The 18232-nt window shown below is 50.4% G+C and overlaps 1 protein-coding gene across 1 annotated transcript in view; it reads right to left on the bottom strand.

The window, feature by feature from the left end:
* The window catches only part of DHCR24 (24-dehydrocholesterol reductase), a 29994-nt gene extending 26603 nt beyond the window's left edge, over positions 1-3391 (bottom strand). The window contains exon 1 of the mRNA XM_044238321.1: positions 3079-3391. Within this exon, the coding sequence (XP_044094256.1) occupies positions 3079-3309 (231 nt within the window). The 5' untranslated portion in view covers positions 3310-3391. The remainder of the gene's footprint in view (positions 1-3078) is intronic.
* Between the last annotated feature and the right edge of the window lie 14841 nt (positions 3392-18232).

An 18232-nucleotide genomic window follows, 5' to 3' on the forward strand; every position in this document is an offset into this window, starting at 1 on the left:
ATGTAAACAACATAACTGGGAAGCTCAGGAAAGGCTTTGTGGCGGTAATCATAGCGCTCTACCCGAGATAACCATCTCCTAGGTGCCCCCCACTGTACACTGTCTCTTTACTTCTCACAACAACCCCAGGAGCAGGGGATAGCCAGCTCCCTCCTGTAGGGGAGAAAGCTGAGAAGCAAAAGAACTTGGTCACTCAACAAGTGAAGGGAGGGGCCCGGATTCATAACCTGGACTGCCTGACTCCAGGCCTGGGAAGACAGACGGGCTTGTGTTAATAGTCAAGAACAGAGTAACAGTTACCACTTACTGGGCCTAGGTGCCAAGCCCTGTTCCAAGCATGTGTATGTGTTAATTCCTATGTCACTTGGAAGGGGAGAGAAGGGGCAGGGAAGGCCCACCAAGCCGATGGAAGGAAGAGCTGTTTTGCAAAACCTCCACCGTAAGTGCCCGGGACATATAACGCAGAGAACAAATGGCCTAGGAGATGCCAAGCCCGTCAGGAACACAGGAGAAAGTGTTCCCTTCCTGCAGAGATGGACATCTGTTGCTGTGGCCTCTGACCATCCGTCGCCTCTTCATATGCTTCTAATAGTCCCATCCTCCTTTGGTCCAGGGGAAGCTGAGTCTCCTCCTGCCCCAGAACGTGGGCCCATGACTAAGGTCTGATTTCATCCTTCTGGCCATAAGGGATGGGCCTAAGGGCCAAGTCAAGACAATAAGGCCAGTTCTAGGAGAGGCAGTTTCTTTTTACTGGGATCGCTGAGCTGGTTGGATGAAACTGCGGGGGTTTCCACGGGGAGATGGGTTTCCCTGAGAATGAAGTCAACCCAGAGGAAAGCCGAGCCAACAGATGGTGGACAGATGGAAAACTAGAGATGGGGGACAGGGGCTCCTGGATCCAATCATACCTGAGCCAGTTTTATACCTGGGCTTTTTAGGACCTGAGTCAATATAATCCCTCTCTGCTTGGGCCAGTCTGAGTTGAGTTCCTATCACATGCAACCAAGAGTCGTGGAGGAGAATGTGTTGAAGCTGACAGGACAAATAGGTCAACATGGGGGACAGCTTTCCTAACCTTTAGAGGCCAGGGTGCCCTGTGGATAGAGGTGTACGAGCAGAGGAGGGTGACTGAGGAAGATTCCGGTGAAGGGACCAGAAGGCAGATTCCATGATCATCCGACCCTCGCCCGACTCTGCGATCCCAGGGCTTCATACGTCCTCAGTGGTGTGGGAAATGGATTGTGGGTGCTGCATTCCAGCTGTTGGGTGGGCCGCATGAAGGCAGTATGGAAGCCTTAAAGCCTGAACCACCGGTTGGACCGGATCCTGATGGGAACTGAGCAAGAATTTGGGCCAGGAGGCAAGGTTGTACCAAGTCCCTCTTGTAAGTACATGCAAGCCAGAGAGAGATAGGGAGGGCCAAGAAGAAGGATAACAAGTCAGGGGCTATTAGCACATGCCAGGTGAGACAACAGAACCAAATCTGCTGGGTGGAATGGGAAGGGATGGGAAAGGAGAAAGGTCAGAATTCAGGTTCCAAAACCAGGTTGACCTGGGTTCCAGCCCCATTTACTAGCTGGGATCACCTTGAACATGTGACTACCGCTTCAGCCTCAATTTTTCCCATCCGTAAAACAGGTACATCTTCCCATCCAGTGAGAACGTTTGGCTTAGTTTAGGTAAACAAGGGTTCCATACCCACTCAGTAGTGTGGGGAATGGATTGTGGGGGCTGCATTCCAGCTGCTGGGTGGGCCGCATGAAGGCAGTGTGGAACCCTTAAAGCCTGAACTACCGGTCGGACTGGATCCTGATGGGAACCGAGCAAGATGTGGGGCTGCAAGAATTTGGGCTGGGAGGCAATGCCGTACAAAGTCCCTGGGCTGCTCTGGCCTAGACCCCAGAGGCCAGAGGTGAGTTAGACAACTGTCCCTGCCTTCCAGAAGCTCTCGCTTGGACTGGAGGGGGAAGGGGGAACGACACACAAGTAAATGGGAGAATCTGAACCCGTAGAAAGAGTTAGGAGAGAGGATGCAGCAGGGGAGGGAGGGTAGGCAGGGCTCTGGAGCTGTGACTGTGACCAGCTGAACCCAGGGAAGCCCATGCAAAGCACTTCCACACGTTGCGCTCTGCCACCAGCCCAAGGTCTTAGCCCTCCTAGGAGCCACCCCTCCCCCTCTTGCTTGCAGCACCCACCAAAGCGCCCACAGAACATGGAGGCAGCTACACGGGAGCTGAGAGCCTTGGCAGGAAACAGAAGCCCTTTGCAATCTGACACTCCTAAGAGGAACCTAAGGAGGGGCAGAAGGAGCCAAGAAAATGCCCAAGCCCGAAGCCCCAGGCCAACCCTGAGAGCGGAACAGGAGGCCCCACTGAGCGGCAGCAGGGCCCAGGCTCTGTGGGCTGGGCCCCCGGGGGGGTGTACAGAGTTAATGGGGATGCCTCCTCAAGGACTGAGGGGGAGCGGGGGCCCAGGGCTGCGAGGCTCTTCACCCAGGCTCGGGGTTACCTTCTCACTTTTTAGCCCTTCTTTCCGAATGAGTCAAGCGCTCCTCCTCGCTGCTAGAGTCAACTCTAAACTCATGACCCCAGTTCCAAAGGGACTTTCCAACGTTTTCGCCCTCTGGGGCTTGGCTCACACCCAACCCTTCACCTGACACACCTCCCTCCTATCAATTCCCCTACTTCCCAGTCTCTAGTGCCTGCGCCACCTTCCTGAAGCCCTGCCGCCTCCCAGATCGCTTGGGCCCGCAGGCAGCCACCTGTGCACGGCTCACCCTCCCCGATCTCCTGATCTTTATATCCCTCTGGGCAAGCCGCACGTGCTCCAGAGTAGACACTCCGAAAACACCCAGCAACGTTTCGTGCCCCGAACGCCTTCGCTCACTCCGTTCCCTCCCCGGGAAGCCTCCACCATCACACTCTGAGTTCAAATCCCCCTCGAACGCCGCCGCCGCCGCCGCCGCCGCCTCGGCGAAGTCTGGGCTCCCGGGGCGCCGCACGCCACCCCGCGCACACGGCCGGCCGAGTCCCGCGGCGCCGCTCCCGCTCCCGCCCCGCCCCGCCCGGCGCCGCTCACCTGCTTCTGGATGTCCCGCACGCGCTGCCCGTGCAGCCGAGGCGCGCTGCTGAGCTTGAACACCACCCAGGCGCGCACGTAGTAGTAGATGTCGAAGATAAGCGAGAGCGGCAGGAGGAAGAGGCACACGAACACCCAGCGCTGGTGGATGAGCACGAACTCCAGCCCCTTCACGCGGACCCAGAGCAGGAAGAGCAGCGCGCACACAGCCAGCGACACGGCGGGCTCCATGGTGGCACCGGCGGCGCGCCGCGGGGGGGAGGGGGATGCCGGCTCGCGCCGCCTGTCACCGCCACCCGCTCCGCGCCCGCCTGCGCCCGCGCCGCCCGCCGCCCGTTCCCGGGGAGTCAGGGGGTCGCCTCGCCGCCTCGCGATTGGCTCGGGTCGCAAAGGTTCGGTGGGCCGAGACCCGGCCCGCGACCAATGGCGAGCCGCGCCGGGGATCGGACCAGGAAGCCGCTGCTTTTATTGGCTGCGGGAGTCAGGCCGCTCCACCCTCTCCTCGCCGACGCGCGGGGAGGGCTGGTTGGGGAACACGCGCGCTGGTGGGGTCAACTGCGCCCTGCGGCGAGGGAGGCTGCGGGGGCGCGGGCGGCCGCAGTGGAGGGGTCGCGTACTGCAGCAGCTTCTCCTCGGGTGGCGCGTCGTGCGGTCACACGTTGGGTTGGTTAACTCCGAAGGGGTGCGCTGGGGGCGCCCCAGGGGCCGGATCAGTCACCCTGCAGCTTGGCGGAGGACTCCTGACCCGACCCGGGAGAGTGCAAACTTGGCCCTGACCGCGGCAGTCAGGTCGCTCTGTACCCGCAAAGCCACTGGGTGCACCTTTTTCCCTTTCTCGCGGCGCTCTCTGTAGATTCCTTTGAGTTCTACGGCAGTTCTGGACGGTGGGCCCCTCCCCTCTTTTCCACTTGGCTGAGGCAGATAGGGAGGACCAGGGGAAAGAAGGAAGGACCCCCAGCTGGCTCTGGCAGGACACTGTGCCGGACAGTGTGGAGGGGTGGGGTTGGGAGGGGTCGGGTAGGGGTCGGGTAGGGTGCTCCAGGGCATCCAGGACCACGGAGCAGTGACTTACCAGCAAAAGGTTAAATCCAGTGTCATTTGCGTTTCACCTCCATTCTTAGACCCTCACCTCTTCTGAAATTTTAGAAAGTGTAGGAGGTTTTTATTTTAAGAGCTAAACCTGACTAATCAGGTCCTACACTGGCTTTGCTTACAGAACCATTTTCTCTCTTTCATCTCTGCTGGAACATGCACTGTTAGGAGGTTCCCTAGGCCCCATGATCCCTCATTTTTCTCAGTGCCTTTGCTCCAGCTGGCACCTCTAGAATGTCCTTACCCATCCCCTTCACAGAGCTAAACTTAAACATCCTCCAAAGCCTGCTCAGGGCTACCTCTAGAACTGCATTTATGGCACTCCCTCCCCCTTTCAGGTGCTCATAAAATCAAGTGCATCCATCATGATTCTTACACCTTATTTTGTAATTGTCTCTTTATGGGTCACCCTGGCCAACGGAGCTTTAGGGCACAGGATGTCTCCCCGTTTGTTCGCTTTTGTGTTTCCAGTTTCTAGCACAGTGCTTGGTGCCAGTAGACACCCCAGGGTTTGTTGACCAACGAATGGATGAACAATGTAGGCAGAGGCTCAAATATTTGATAACGATGAAAGTCCAGATGGCATGGGGCTGTTTGGATTGAGTTTTAAAAATGAATAGTCTTAGATCTGTGTTCTCTTACGCAACAGCCACTAGCTGCTGGTATGTGGCTAATCTAAATTGAGTTGTACTTTTAAGTGTAAAACACACTGGATTTCAAAGGCAGTACAGAGAAGAGAAGGCAAAATATTTCATTAATAATTTTTATATTGATTATATGTTGAAAATGATGGTGTTTTGATGTATTGGATTAAACAAAATATTAAAGTTGATTTCACTTGCTGTGTTTACTTTTTAAAGGTAGCTACTAAAAAATTTAAAGTTATAGATCTGTCTCAAGTTATATCTCTAGCAGTTCCAATCAAGAGGGGGCAATTGGAATGTAAAGAGGAGAGCCACTCTGGAAGACGCCTTTCCCCTGGGTTCTGTCTGAATTCAAATGTTGGAACATTTGAGAGAGGGCTTTGCTTTAAAAGCTTAACCATTCTGGGGGCCCTGGGTGGCTCAGTCAGTTAAGCGTCTGCCTTCGGGTCAGATCATGATCTCAGAGTCTTGGGACCAAGCCACCCATCTGGCTCACTGCCTAGCAGGAAGTCAGCTTCTCCCTCTCCTTCTGCAACCCCCCCCCACTCACCACTCTCTCTCTCTCTCTCTCTCTCTCTCACTAGCCCTCTTGGGTTTGGCTCAGGTCATGATCTCACAAGTCATGATCTCATGGGTCATGATCTCATGGGTTATGAGTTCAGACTCATGCTGAGCAGAAAGTCGGCTTGAGATTCTCTCCCTCTGCTCCCTCCCCTCCACCCCCAGGCACATGCTCCCTTGCAGGCACGAGTGCTCACGTGCTCTCTCTCTCTCTCTCTCTTTCTCAAATAAATCTCTCTCAAATAAATGAATAAACCTTAAAAAAAAAAAAAGCTTAAAAAGTTTAACCTTTCCGAGTATTATTGGGCTATGAGGTAATCTGGAAAGTTAAGTTCCACCTAAAAACCAACTTTGGACTAAAGTGTTCAGTGCCTTGTAGGAGCAACCATGAAATTACTGGTAATTAGAGTAGTTTTACCCTTGGGAAGAGGAGGAGGACACCTCAATAAGTAAATAAGACTGAGCTTTAGGGGACAACTCTCAAAAAAGAAAATCAGTGAAAAAGTTGTCAGAACAGTTGTTAACCCAGCTTGCACATCCTCAATCTCTCTTCCTGCCTATCCAACTGCATCTTTGATTCTTCTTTTGTGTCTCCATAAACCTCACCCTTTTGGGCTACTATTGTTGAGGTAAGAAAAATAGTAACCTCAGGTTGGGCCAATTAATTAATTTTATCTTTTAAGTTAACATATAGTGAAGGTGCTTATCGTTTGCATACGTTTTAGGAATTTTGGCATGCGTAAGCATTCTCATAACCACCGACACAATGAGGATCTAGAATAGTTCTATCATCCCCAAAACTCCCTCCTTTGAAGTCTCATCCTCCCCCAACCTTTAGCCCCTGGAGACCACTGCTCTGTTCTCAGTAGGATAGTTTTCTTTTTGAGAAGTCGAGGTTATAGGAATGGAGTCATGCAGTTTGTTATCTTGGGCCCATTTATCATTTTTAATGGATTTCTCATAGTGGTGAAATACACATAACAATGATCATTTTAACTATTTTTAAGTGTATAGTTCAGTGGTATTAAATACATGCTTCCTAACATTTAGGAGATTGGACTGAATTTATATTGACTCTGAAACTTCTCTAAGAATATTCTTTTTTTTAAGCCCTCTTAAGAGGTTCTTTTCCCTTGCAAAGTGCCATTTTCACCTAAAAGTTTATCCATAAAACTATAAGCTAACTTCCAGATAGTCAAGATTTTATAGTCTTATTACCTTGACTTTCTTAACAGTAAGCAGTTTTTCAAGTTTCGGAGACAAGACCTGAACTTGATTGTAGGGGAGTTGGCTTTCTTAGGCTAGTGGATGGAGCTATTCATTCATTCACTCAGTCTCTCACTGGTGATGCTTTTGGCTGCATATAGCTCAAATGCTGCAACAAGAGGGGTGCTTACATTCTCATGCAGCAGGAAGTCTGAATGTAGATTGACCCAGAGTTGGCTAATTCACTGGCTCAATGATATCTCGAAAGACCCAGTCCTTCCTATCTTCTCAGACAGAGTCTGAGAATGACCCTGTCATTCTCAAGTTAGCTTCTGTGTTGATGGTCAGAGTGTCGGCGGTTCCCGCAGAGACAGCAACATCCAGCAGAAGGAGAATCACTGTGGGTGGAGATTAACGATATCTATAGCCGTTCATTCAGTGATTACTGATGTGTAGGATCTGTGAAAAGTACTGGGAATATAGTAGTGAACTAGATGCCATCCACACTCTGACAGACCATTGTGGGAGATCTAGACCAATCAAGAAACAATTATAAGTCACTGTAAGTACCACAATAAGGAGTTACTGGGTACTAGGGAGCACGCAGAGAGTCATTTATATACACGGTTCAGGAGGGCTTCTGGGAGAAATTGATGACTATGTAGACACACTGTGTGATGAAGAGGATGAATAAGAGTCAGCCAGGTGAGTTATTTGTGTCCAAAGGAATGAGCAATGTTCAGGAGAAGAATGCTGTCCAGAGAAACTAAAGTCCACATATTTATGGCCATACTTCTAGAAGTATCTTTAGGCCCATGCACACATACTGAAATGACTTTACAAAACAAAATCAACTCAACATGAGACTCATAATTTGCTTTTTATAAACTTAACCGCATGCTATAGACCTTTTTAATGGCTTCTGTGTATTCCAATGCCTATGTATGTGTGCCTACATAGGTGTGCCTACATGCGTGCACACGCATGGGTAGTGCTTAATTTATCCAATCCGAATGCTATTAAAGGACATTTAACTTGTTTCCAAAGTTTTGTTATGATGGGCAAAGTTCCAGTAATTTTTCATTATCACACATTTTCGAACTCATGAAATCTTCTTAGCTTTCTTTTTATATTTTAAAACTGCCAAATTGCTCCAAAAATGCTATCCACAGAGTATAAGAATAGCATTTTCCCCACGCCTTTACTAACATCATGAAATGTCATGGTTACTTTAAAAAATTTTATTTATTTATAATCTCTGCACCCAACGTGGGGCTTGAACCCACCACCCCAAGATCAAGAGTCTCACTCTCTACTGTATGAGCCAGTCAGGCGCCCCCGTCATGGTTATTTTGACTATAATAATTGCAGACCATGTGGCTGGGCGCACCAATTGGCCTGTCCCATGTCTCCCATAGCACACATCCAAGCACTTTGCTTAAGACCAGCCATTACAACAGACATTGAGCCACCGGGCTCCTTTGCCAGCTTTCTGTCATGACCAGTTCTCAGTGCTTCCTAGATAGGAAGGACTGAGGCCAATGTCTCAGGCTGACCGGTCTTGGTGCAGAACTGAGAGCATTGCCATTTTGATCCTTGGCACCAGCAGCCCGGATCACTCCCACATTTTACCCTCATCCCCAAGGGCAGCCATCCTAATCTCTGTGTGCCCAGTCCCGCACAAGGCCAATGTCCCCGTCATCTGATTCCCAGCTCAATCCTTGAAAGAGAATAATTTTGATTTCTTGGAATGTCAGAACAACCCTTAGATGAAAACCATCAGCAGATAAGCACTGCCTACAGACAGTAACACCCATATCTCTTCTCTATTCAGTGGCCAGGCTTTAGCACCTCACTGTTGGCAACACCAGCGGACCAAACAGAGTCAAGGTTAGCAGTGCCATTTCATTCCGACAGTCCTATTTGAATCCTGACTCCCATATATTAACCCTGGGTAAAGTTACTTCACCGCTCTAGCTAAGTGCTAGCATGTTGTGAGTTTCCAGGGAGAATTATCTGTCATTACCATTTTCCAGCGGGTAAGGGCAACTCTCTTTGATCTTTTACGGAGTCTGTGCCCTTATCCCTTGTAAGAGATGAATGGTTTCAAAGTCACAGGCTGTTGACTTAAATTGATGTGTAAAGTGAAACCACTGATTTAATAAATTTGGTACCCTGACGTTCTTTGGATGATGGGCAGAAGAGCAAGCTGATACACGAAGGGACAGCTGTGCGGTGGGAGCAAATTGCAGAGGTGTTGGGATTGCTACACGCGAACAGAAAAAGCAGGCTGGGCAGTTTAATGAGGGACAAACAGTCCTCTCTAAGTAGCTTTCCTGAGGGCATGGTTGTGGGTCTGACAGATCTTTATGGTAATAGATGTGCTTAATGATCACTGGAAGCGTCAATAAAAGGTCAAATATGTTCTGAGCAAAGCTATTCAGCTGGACAAAGCGGTGTGTAATGCCTTTTATTTGTTTATTTTTTTCAAAGATTTTATTTATTTATTTGACAGAGATCACAAGTAGGCAGAGAGGCAGGCAGAGAGAGAGAGAGGAGGAAGCAGGCTTCTCGCTGAGCAGAGAGCCCAGTGCAGAGCTCAATCCCAGGACCCTGGGATCACGACCTGAGCCGAAGGCAGACGCTCAACCCACTGAGCCACCCAGGCGCCCCTGTAATGCCTTTTAAAAGACACCGGAGTTTCAGTTTGGAAGGGGTCTCTTTGAGAAAACACTTCATCTAAACTCTTACTCGCCCAGGGGCAGCGTGTTCTCGATTTTAGAAGTAATGGCCCAAAAGATTGTTTAAAAAACTGAGAACCATCCCCCAAGTTGCCAGCTTGGTATTCTGCCCTGTGAAGAAACCAATGAACCGGGCACCCAGGTGGCTCAGCTGGTTAGGTGTCTGCCTTCAGCTCAGGTCATGATTCTGGGGTCCTGGGATCAAGTCCTGCATTGCGCTCCCGCTCAGTGGAGAGCCTGCTTCTCTCTCTGTCCCTCCCCTCCTGCTCTCTCTTTTTCTCTCTCTCCCCCAAAATAAATACATAAATAAAATCTTTTTTTTTAAGATTTTATTTATTTGAGAGAGAGAGAGAGAGAAATCACAAGTAGGCAGAGAGGCAGGCAGAGAGAGAGGAGGAAGCAGGCTCCCTGCAGAGCAGAGAGCCTGATGCGGGGCTCGATCCCAGGACCCTGGGATCATGACCTGAGCAGAAGGCAGAGGCTTTAACCCACTGAGCCACCCAGGTGCCCCATAAATAAAATCTTAAAAAAGGAAACTGAAGAACCACTACCTCTTGTCCTTCTCACACAAAAGAAAAAAAAATTTCAATACCAGAAAAAGCCAGAAGGTCATAGTCTCAGAATGGAGAACAGTCCTTTGAACTGAACACATTTAACACCGTGAAATGCTTGATGTGTTTCACAATTTCTCTGACTTCTGGAAGCATTGTTATGAACCAGGCAAAGAGGCCTGGGATATAGGAACAGCTTTCTTGAGGAAGTAGTGTTCCTCAAAACGTACACTGGGATCCGTGGTGGTATCCCCTGGGGACTGGTTACAGATGCGAAGTCTCCAGCCCACTCCAGGTCTTATGAGGCAGAAGTTCTGGAAGCAGGCCCGTCGATCTGTGTTTTAGCAAGCGGTCAGAGTAATTCTTTTTTTTTTTTTTTTAAAGATTTTATTTATTTATTTGACAGAGAGAGAGATCACAAGCAGGCGGAGAGTCAGGCAGAGAGAGAGAGAGAGAGAGAAGCAGGCTCCCGCCAAGCAAAGAGCCCGATGCGGGGCTCGATTCCAGGACACTGAGATCATGACCTGAGCCGAAGGCAGCGGCTTAATCCACTGAGCCACCCAGGCGCCCCATAATTCTTACACACCCATGTGGAAGAGCTTCCATCTTCAACCTCCCTTCTAAACGGATTGCGCATGTTTTCTCTGGAAACCCTCTAGGAACACAGTTCCACTGCCTCAAAGGAGCCTTTCTCAATGTAAGTCACCTCAGGTGGTTAGAAACCCTGCAAATAGCCTCCTTGGTCCCGGTTCCCCGAGTCACACAGAACGAGTCTTCCGTACATTGGAAGGTGACTATCGCCGTGGCTGTCCTCCAGGTAGAAACAGCTAGGGATCTTTACTGGTCCTCACATGATGTCATCTCTAGTCCTTTCGTCAGCCCAGATGCCCTCATCCAAAGTCCCTTTCACTATTAACAACCAGCACTTCTTGAATACCTCATCCAAAGTGTCGTGTACTGCCTAGGAATATTCCATGCACTGCCACGCTGAAGCTTCCCTCAAAAGCTTGTTAATTTAGGGGCCGCTGAGCCAGGAGGAGAGGGCCCTGAGGCCTGGGAATGTAACATGTGGGGAACAGCACAGACTCTGGAGTCAAACCAATCGGGGCTGAGTTCCGTTTTCTGCAGATGCCAATTACATGACCTTCGGTGTGTTTCCTATTTGCTCAAAGCCTTTATTTCCCCGTCTGTACAATGAAGGTAATGATAGTTTCTACCTTCACAAGCCTGCTATGCATAGAAAACGAATTAGTGCTTACAAAGCACTAGCAAAGGGCTCAGTATATAGTCAGGACTCAGTAAATATCTGTTATTACTGAATAGATGTACTCAGCAATTATATAATTATGATATGGATGGGTCAAATTGAGACACATGTACATTATAGTAATATAAATCACTGTCGTCTTTTCACCTCCACAGAACGCCCACTTATTTCCAGCCCTGGTCTATCTCGGCAACTTCCTGACTGGTCCTCCACCTCCAGTTTCTCACTTGTGCACCAACCTCCAGATGCGGACAGGTGCAGCTTCCTACAGACCAGCTCTGATGATAGGCGTCATCTCCCTGCTGAAATAGCATCTGCAAATTAAGTTCAAGTTTCTCTCCCAGGCTTTCAAGGGTCTGGGCATCATACGGCCTTCCATTCTCACTCCCTCTTTGTCCCCGCTGTTGCCCCACAGGGACTCCGGTTCCAGGGGAGCTGAATTCTGTGCCTTTCTTACACACAAAACTCCTCTGCTGTCTTCCTATCCACAACGGCCGCCGTCTCCACCAGACGCTCCCCTGCCCCGTGGCTTTCTGTTCGTGTCTTCTCACCGATCCAGTACAACTGCTCTCAGGAAACTTTTCCTACACGCCCAGAGAGATGCGGGGAGATTCTTCCTTTGAACCCACCTGGCCTTTATTTCCTCAATTAGAAGAGTGTTAGGAAAGACCTTAGATCCTGCCACCAGATAGACCTGGGTTTCGACTCTGAATCTTCCTCTAATTAGTATCCTCTCCCTGCGGTTAAAGTTCCTTATCTGATGATCAAAGATAGTAAAGTCCTGCTCACGTGGTGTCTGTACCGATGAAAGGAGCCTGGGAGATGTGAGGTCCCTGCTCGGAGCCAGGTCCCGACACATTTCCTTCTCCCGGACACGTATAATGTGACTTCCATCCCCTATTGGTTGACAGCAAGGACTTCGTCTTCGCCAGGTAGTATCGCTCAAGAGGCTTCAAATAACTCTTCAAATACAGATGCTCAGGAAACACATGGTAAATGGAACGAACTGCTTCTTGCTAGCTAAGTGGTCTCAGTTCCCTTAACCTCCTGAGCATCAGTACCCTTGTCCTTAAAATGAGTGATGTTAGCAATAAATCTTTATGTTCCTTCCAGCTGTGCCATTCTTCCATTCAAAAGCTGCCCCTACTTCATCATACCTATTCCCACTGCAGCCTCACGCTGGCTCCCGTGGCCCTCTCCTGAAGGCTTGCATTAGACCACCTGATTTAGAATTGCCTGGTCCCTTTTCCATCCTCCTCCTTGAGGCCCTGCCCCTCATCATCCCAGACCGGGGACCCGGCACCCTCCTTCCACCAGTCTCAGTGCTCAGTCTCGTGCCTGGCTCTGCCTGCGCTTTGCGCTCCACAGCCTTGGTGTGGCTCAGGTCACTCCTTGCTTTGTTGAGCTCCCACTGTTCAGTAACCCCAGTCCCGGTGCGACCTTGCTCATGGGCTCCATGCAGAGACTCCCAAGCGTTTCCAGACAGCAGAAGAATGGCAAGGCAGAAATGCAGTTCTCAAGCAAAATGCCTTGGTGGTGACCTCCTTGGGTCTGTGCAGAGTCTCTGGACTCAGGCTCGGGCATAATCACACTGGTCTGGGAAGAGAGGCTGTCATAGGCACAGGAGAAAATCGGAAAGGAGCATGGGCCAATTTATATAGGAATCCGCCACTCTTGGGGAGAAGAGGGCCCAAGACCTCCAAACCCCTCCCCCGCCAAGCCCTTGTCCCTGAGGTCTGCCCTTCCAGACATCCAACAGGTGGACACCATGATCTTATCCCTGATCCTAGAGCTGGTGGAGGGGCACTAATGCCTCAAAAGACAGCACACCACAGGGGTCTGGTGGCTGAGCATCCACTGATGGAGGCCGAGGGCTTGGTTCTGGGCGGTGCCTAGCAATGCCATTCTGTTTGGGGAACGGGAGGAGAGGATGGCCTTTATGGGCTGCCACAGGGCTGGTGTTGAACAGCGACACCTTCTGGCAGTGATGAGTCATTGCAACAGTGAAGGGAGGAATCCTCTGAACCTTTGGAATTCTTGGCTAGTTGGGAAGGAGGCAGGTGTCTTAAGAGAGAGACCGGGCTTTCTGTTGAGAAGGGCAGGGGAGGGCTTGAGCAATAAATCTGAAGCACAAAGATGTGACCATATTTTTACACTGAGCAGTGAAGTGGGACAAATCAAGCACACATACATTAACATAACCTGTTTTCATCCTATACAGCCCGTCCTACAGGACATCTCTCCTTGGAGTGCTACCAGAACCTCAAATTCCTGCATGCCCCAGTTCCAACTGTAAGCTACTTTATCCTCCTAACGGTCCCATTCTGGATTATGGCACAATCAGTTCCCCAAGCTGGAAGCATTGGAGGCATTCTTTAAAATATAAATCATTACACAAATACCTTTTCGTTATATAAGCAATGTCTATCACGAAATGATTCCATTTTACAGTTATGGGGACTGAGGCCAGAAGAGGAGTCATTATGACGTCAAGGTCACATGACCAATACAAAGCAGTCCTCCCTTCCTACTTCACTATCTAGAGCCAGTTCTAGAGAAGAGAACACATGTTTGACGTTTCCAGATTTTTTTTTAAAAAGGTCTTTTCAAGTTCCAGTCTCTTTGCAGTGTCTGTCTCTTTGTCTGCTCATAGCCTCTAAATTCTTGGAGACCTGGCTTCGGGATTACTCCTAGGAAGCCTGCCCTGGTGTCCTGACCCATACTGATTCTATAAAACCTTCTACAAGGTCATCTTGAGCCCTGCGCTTGTTGGGAACATTTACATACCTCACCTCATTTCATCCTTAACATGATCCTATAAGTTTCAGGGAATGCCCCTCCTCCCCCCTGCTTTTTCAAATGAGGAAACTGAAGTCGAGAGAAGCTACGGGGAGAACAAGGATTTAAATCAAATCTGTCTGACCATAAACCTCACATCTTTCTCTTGCATTGCTATGTTCACCTGCTGCGCACCTGGTAAGGAGGGACACTTAGCACAGCTCTTCTCAAACTTGAGTTTGTGCTGGGAATCTTTCTGAGATGCGCAGTCTCATCCTGGACTCTGGGAGTGGGGTCGGAGACTCCTCATTTCCAGCCAGTCCCCAAGCGATTCCGATGCTTCTGGTCTGAGAAGCACAGCTTTAAAACTGGGAGATTAGCACTCCCCTCTCATTCTGTGGCAGAAGAAATGGAGGCTTCGAGAAGTCAGTGGAAGGGGCAGGGGCAGGACTGGGGAGCCGGCTTCTAGCCCAGAGCCTTCCCTACCTGGTGTGTCAGTTAGTAAGTTGCTGCCTCTCATCTCCAGCCCTACATTTCCACACCCTTTGATGCTAGACTTGGGCCAAGCAAACCATACTGTTCTGTTTTGCCTGCTGGCCCCAGGTTAGGGTCTGTGCACATGCTCCCAGGCAAGTGAGGAATGGGGAAAAGAGACAGGAGAGAGAGAGAAGGAGGACCTTCTCGGCCATCACTGGGGTGGGTCAGGAGGACGGACTTGCTCCTCAGGTATGCTTCCTGAGTACATCTGTGCACTTTGCTCTTCCAGTGAGCCTCACCCCTGCAATACCTCTGCTGCCCTAACCACTCCTTCCCTCAGTGGCAGCCGGATCCTGTTGGTGGTTTTGCCTGTCTTTGAAGAACTCCCATGCCTCTACCTCTGGGGCACCCCTTCCCCCGGGCGTGGGTCCTAGGCCTGCAGGGCCCTTCTCCAAGATTTACGTTTAAGAATTCCAGCCTCCTCCCTTTGCCCACCCCCAGCCCTAGGAATGAGGCGGCTTTAGCCCTTAGTCCCTCCATGATATCTCAGTGTTTTCTTCTTGGTCTTTCAGTTCCCAAATCAGCAACTTTATTTTATTTTAAGATTTTATTTTTGGCAAGGTGGCGGGGCGTGCCTGAGTGGCTCAGTTGGCTAAGCGGCCTACTGTTGATTTTGGCTCAGGTCATGATCTCAGGGTCATGGGACAGAGCCCTGCCTCTGGCTTTGTACTTAGCGTGGAGTCTGCTTGACAGTCCTTCCCTCTCCCTCTGTTCCTCCCCGGGCTTGTGTGCTCTCGCTCCCTCTCTCTCTTTCCCTAAAATAAATAAATATATACATCTTTAAAAAAAAAGATTTTATTTTTAAGTAATCTCTACACCCAGCGTGGGGGTTGAACTCATAACCCCAAGATCAAGAGTCACGTGCTCCCCTGATGGAGCCAGCCAGGTGCCCCCTGAATCAGCAACTTTAAACCAGCTTCCATTTCTTTATACTAAATTCTCTGTTAAAATAGCTGGACCTTGGGGCGCCTGGGTGGCTCAGTGGGTTAAAGCCTCTGCCTTCAGCTCAGGTCAGGATCCCAGGGTCCTGGGATCGAGCCCCGCATCGGGCTCTGCTCAGCGGGGAGCCTGCTTCCCTCTTCTCTGTCTCTGCCTGCCTCTCTGCCTACTTGTGATCTCTGTCTGTCAAATAAATAAATAAAATCTTTAAAAAAATAGCTGGACCTTGACCAATATATTCTATGATATGTTCAATTAAAAATAAACTGAACATCCCCACTAGCCTCTGAATTCCTGGAGGTAATTGTGGGGATTCTAGCATCTGTGGGAGTTAGCACCAGGTGCACAATAGCAAGGACCCAGGCTGGCATCTGCGTGTGCATGTGTGTGCACATGCACTCATGCACACACATACGCGTGTGCACACACGCACACACGTGCATGCTCACACACATGCACAAGTGCACACGCGTGCACACACACACACAGAAGGGATGAAGCTGGACTTTTTATTAAACATACACTGACTGAACTGAAAAGACATTTTTGGCGTCCTCCAGGTGGTGAGGACGGAAGAGAAGCCAGGTTGCAGAATCCATAGGACTTCTAATTCTGGTTCTTCATTTAGCGGGGAGGCTTCCTCTCCATTGCCCACTCGGGAAGATGGAGATAAGAATGTCTGGGTTGTTGCTTGAGTGAGAAGTCAGGGAGGGAAAGGGCTGACGCTGTGTTTGGAGCATGCTTGGAGTGTGGCCAGGTACGCCGTGTTAACCAGGGTTAAGCAGAGGTCCTAATCCAGCACAAGAAGCACACGGGAACTAGGAGGGTTCCGTTGTACATGAAGACCAGAGAGCCAGGAGGTGATTTTCCAGTGGAGATGAAGCCTAAAAGGCTTCTCGGGATAGGTTATGGGTTTATGAAGAGGCTGGTGACAGGAGGACCACATGAGGACCCCTCACATGCCAGACCCCGGCAGGCACTGGGGCTGCAGAGATGGATGGTCGGGGCAGGGCAGTCCTCTTGGAAGCACATGGTCCATTCTATCAGTCCCTGCTCCTCCCGTCACCGAGTGCTGGGCCCTGGGCCAGGGGCTGGGGCTACGGGGGCGAGTGAAAGCAGGCTCTGATCTCAGGAATTCAGATTTCATAAGGGGCATGGGAGACCAAAGAATCACAGGCACGAAAAGCTTGGAGGGCGCCCTGCTGTTGAAATAGCCTCGTGGCCTCCTGTTTCCCCCTCGGCGACCCATCACGCTCACTCCCCATGCCTGGGTGCACCCCGAGGGCGAGCTCAGCGCCTGAGAACTCTGCTTGGAGAGACAGACCCGTCTGGGTTCCAACGCTTCTTCAGCCCCTTGTTACCGGTGTGGCCTTGCGCAAGTTGGGGCCTGATTTCATCTGTGAAATGGGGTAGCATCTCACCTCGCAGGGATGGGGCGAGAGGAGCCTGGCACGTATTAGCGGCTCAGTAGTTATTAGCTACCTTTTATTACAGGCCTATTATGTGATGAGAGTTTTCAGTCCTTTACCTCATTTAATATCCAGATACTCATGTAATATTCAGATAGTCCTCTAAGGTGAAAATTATGCATCTCCTTGAGAGAGGGGGTCTCCATCTAAGTCCCTAGGGGTGTAACTTGCCTGGGAGATTTTAGGGAAGGAAATGAATGAAGGGATCTCATTTTTTGGAAGGGGCGGGGAAGCCTGTCCTTGGCATATACAGTTGTCTGGCTCCAAAACCCATTCCGTCCCATCATTGGACGCTGCCTCTCTTTGCTCCTTGACACCTCTCACGTCGCACAGCAGCTCAAAACCCTTCGATGGTCCCACTGCCTACAGACTAAAGCAGCGCCTCCCTAAGCTGGCGTTCAAGGCCCTCTGAATGGGCCCCAACCCCACCTTTCCGGCCTCTTGAGCTCAGGGCCAGCCTGGGGGCATGGCCCCTTCTCTTCTTCTCGCCTGCATGGGGCACGAGTGCAGCCCGAGTCCTCACGTCAAAATTCCCTCACAGCATTCACCGCTGAAGGCTTCCCCAGCTTTTGAGTCCTGGAGGGAGGCAGGGGCCATACACAGAGGCTGCAGGCCAGATCCTCCCCTTCCCAGCCTTCTGTGAAGCTGGGGCTTTGAGGTCAGAGGCAGCTGCCTCCCCAGCCCAGTCCCAGCTAGGGGCCAAGGAGGCAGAGACTGTGGGGTTCTGTCATGGAGAGAGGGGTGACAGCGGCCACAGAAATTCCATTTGGTTTCCCGAGACAACGTGGGGTTTCATGGTGTGGTCCAGGCAGACCAGGGTCACTGCTCTGTGGCCTCAGCAGGAGCTCCGAGGGGCCTTATTCAAGGTCATGTACCCCTCCAAGTCTGGCTCTCCAGGTCTCCCAGAAATTCACTGAGATGCTGAAGATTTTTGAATGCATTGCTTCTCTGTTTAAGTATCTGGAGCCGGTTTATATCGCTTGCAATCGAATCTCACTCCCCATGTGTTAGACACTGCGCTGGGGATAGAGCGTGAAGAAGGCTTGGTTTCCACTCTCAAAGACACGCAATTTAGTGATGATGAGGGCAAGACGTAAACAAAGTCATCTTGTTTTTATGGATTCAACTCATCTTTTTTGCAGGTCAGCTCTGTGCTAGGCCCTTGCAGCATGAACGGAGCAGGGGTTGAAGTCAAAAATAAGGCAGAGAAGGGACAATAAATCCACTCTCTCCTCCCATCCAGCTGCACTAAGGGACACCTTGCCTGTTCCCCGAAGTAAGCTCAGTTACGGACAAAGCCGTCTTTGACTGGTCCCCCTGCCCCACCTCATTTAAACCCTGGGTGTTCTTTCTATGTCTGTAAGCAAGT

Source organism: Neovison vison, chromosome 2, assembly GCF_020171115.1.
Source record: "Neovison vison isolate M4711 chromosome 2, ASM_NN_V1, whole genome shotgun sequence".
In the NCBI taxonomy this organism is placed as follows: domain Eukaryota; kingdom Metazoa; phylum Chordata; class Mammalia; order Carnivora; family Mustelidae; genus Neogale; species Neogale vison.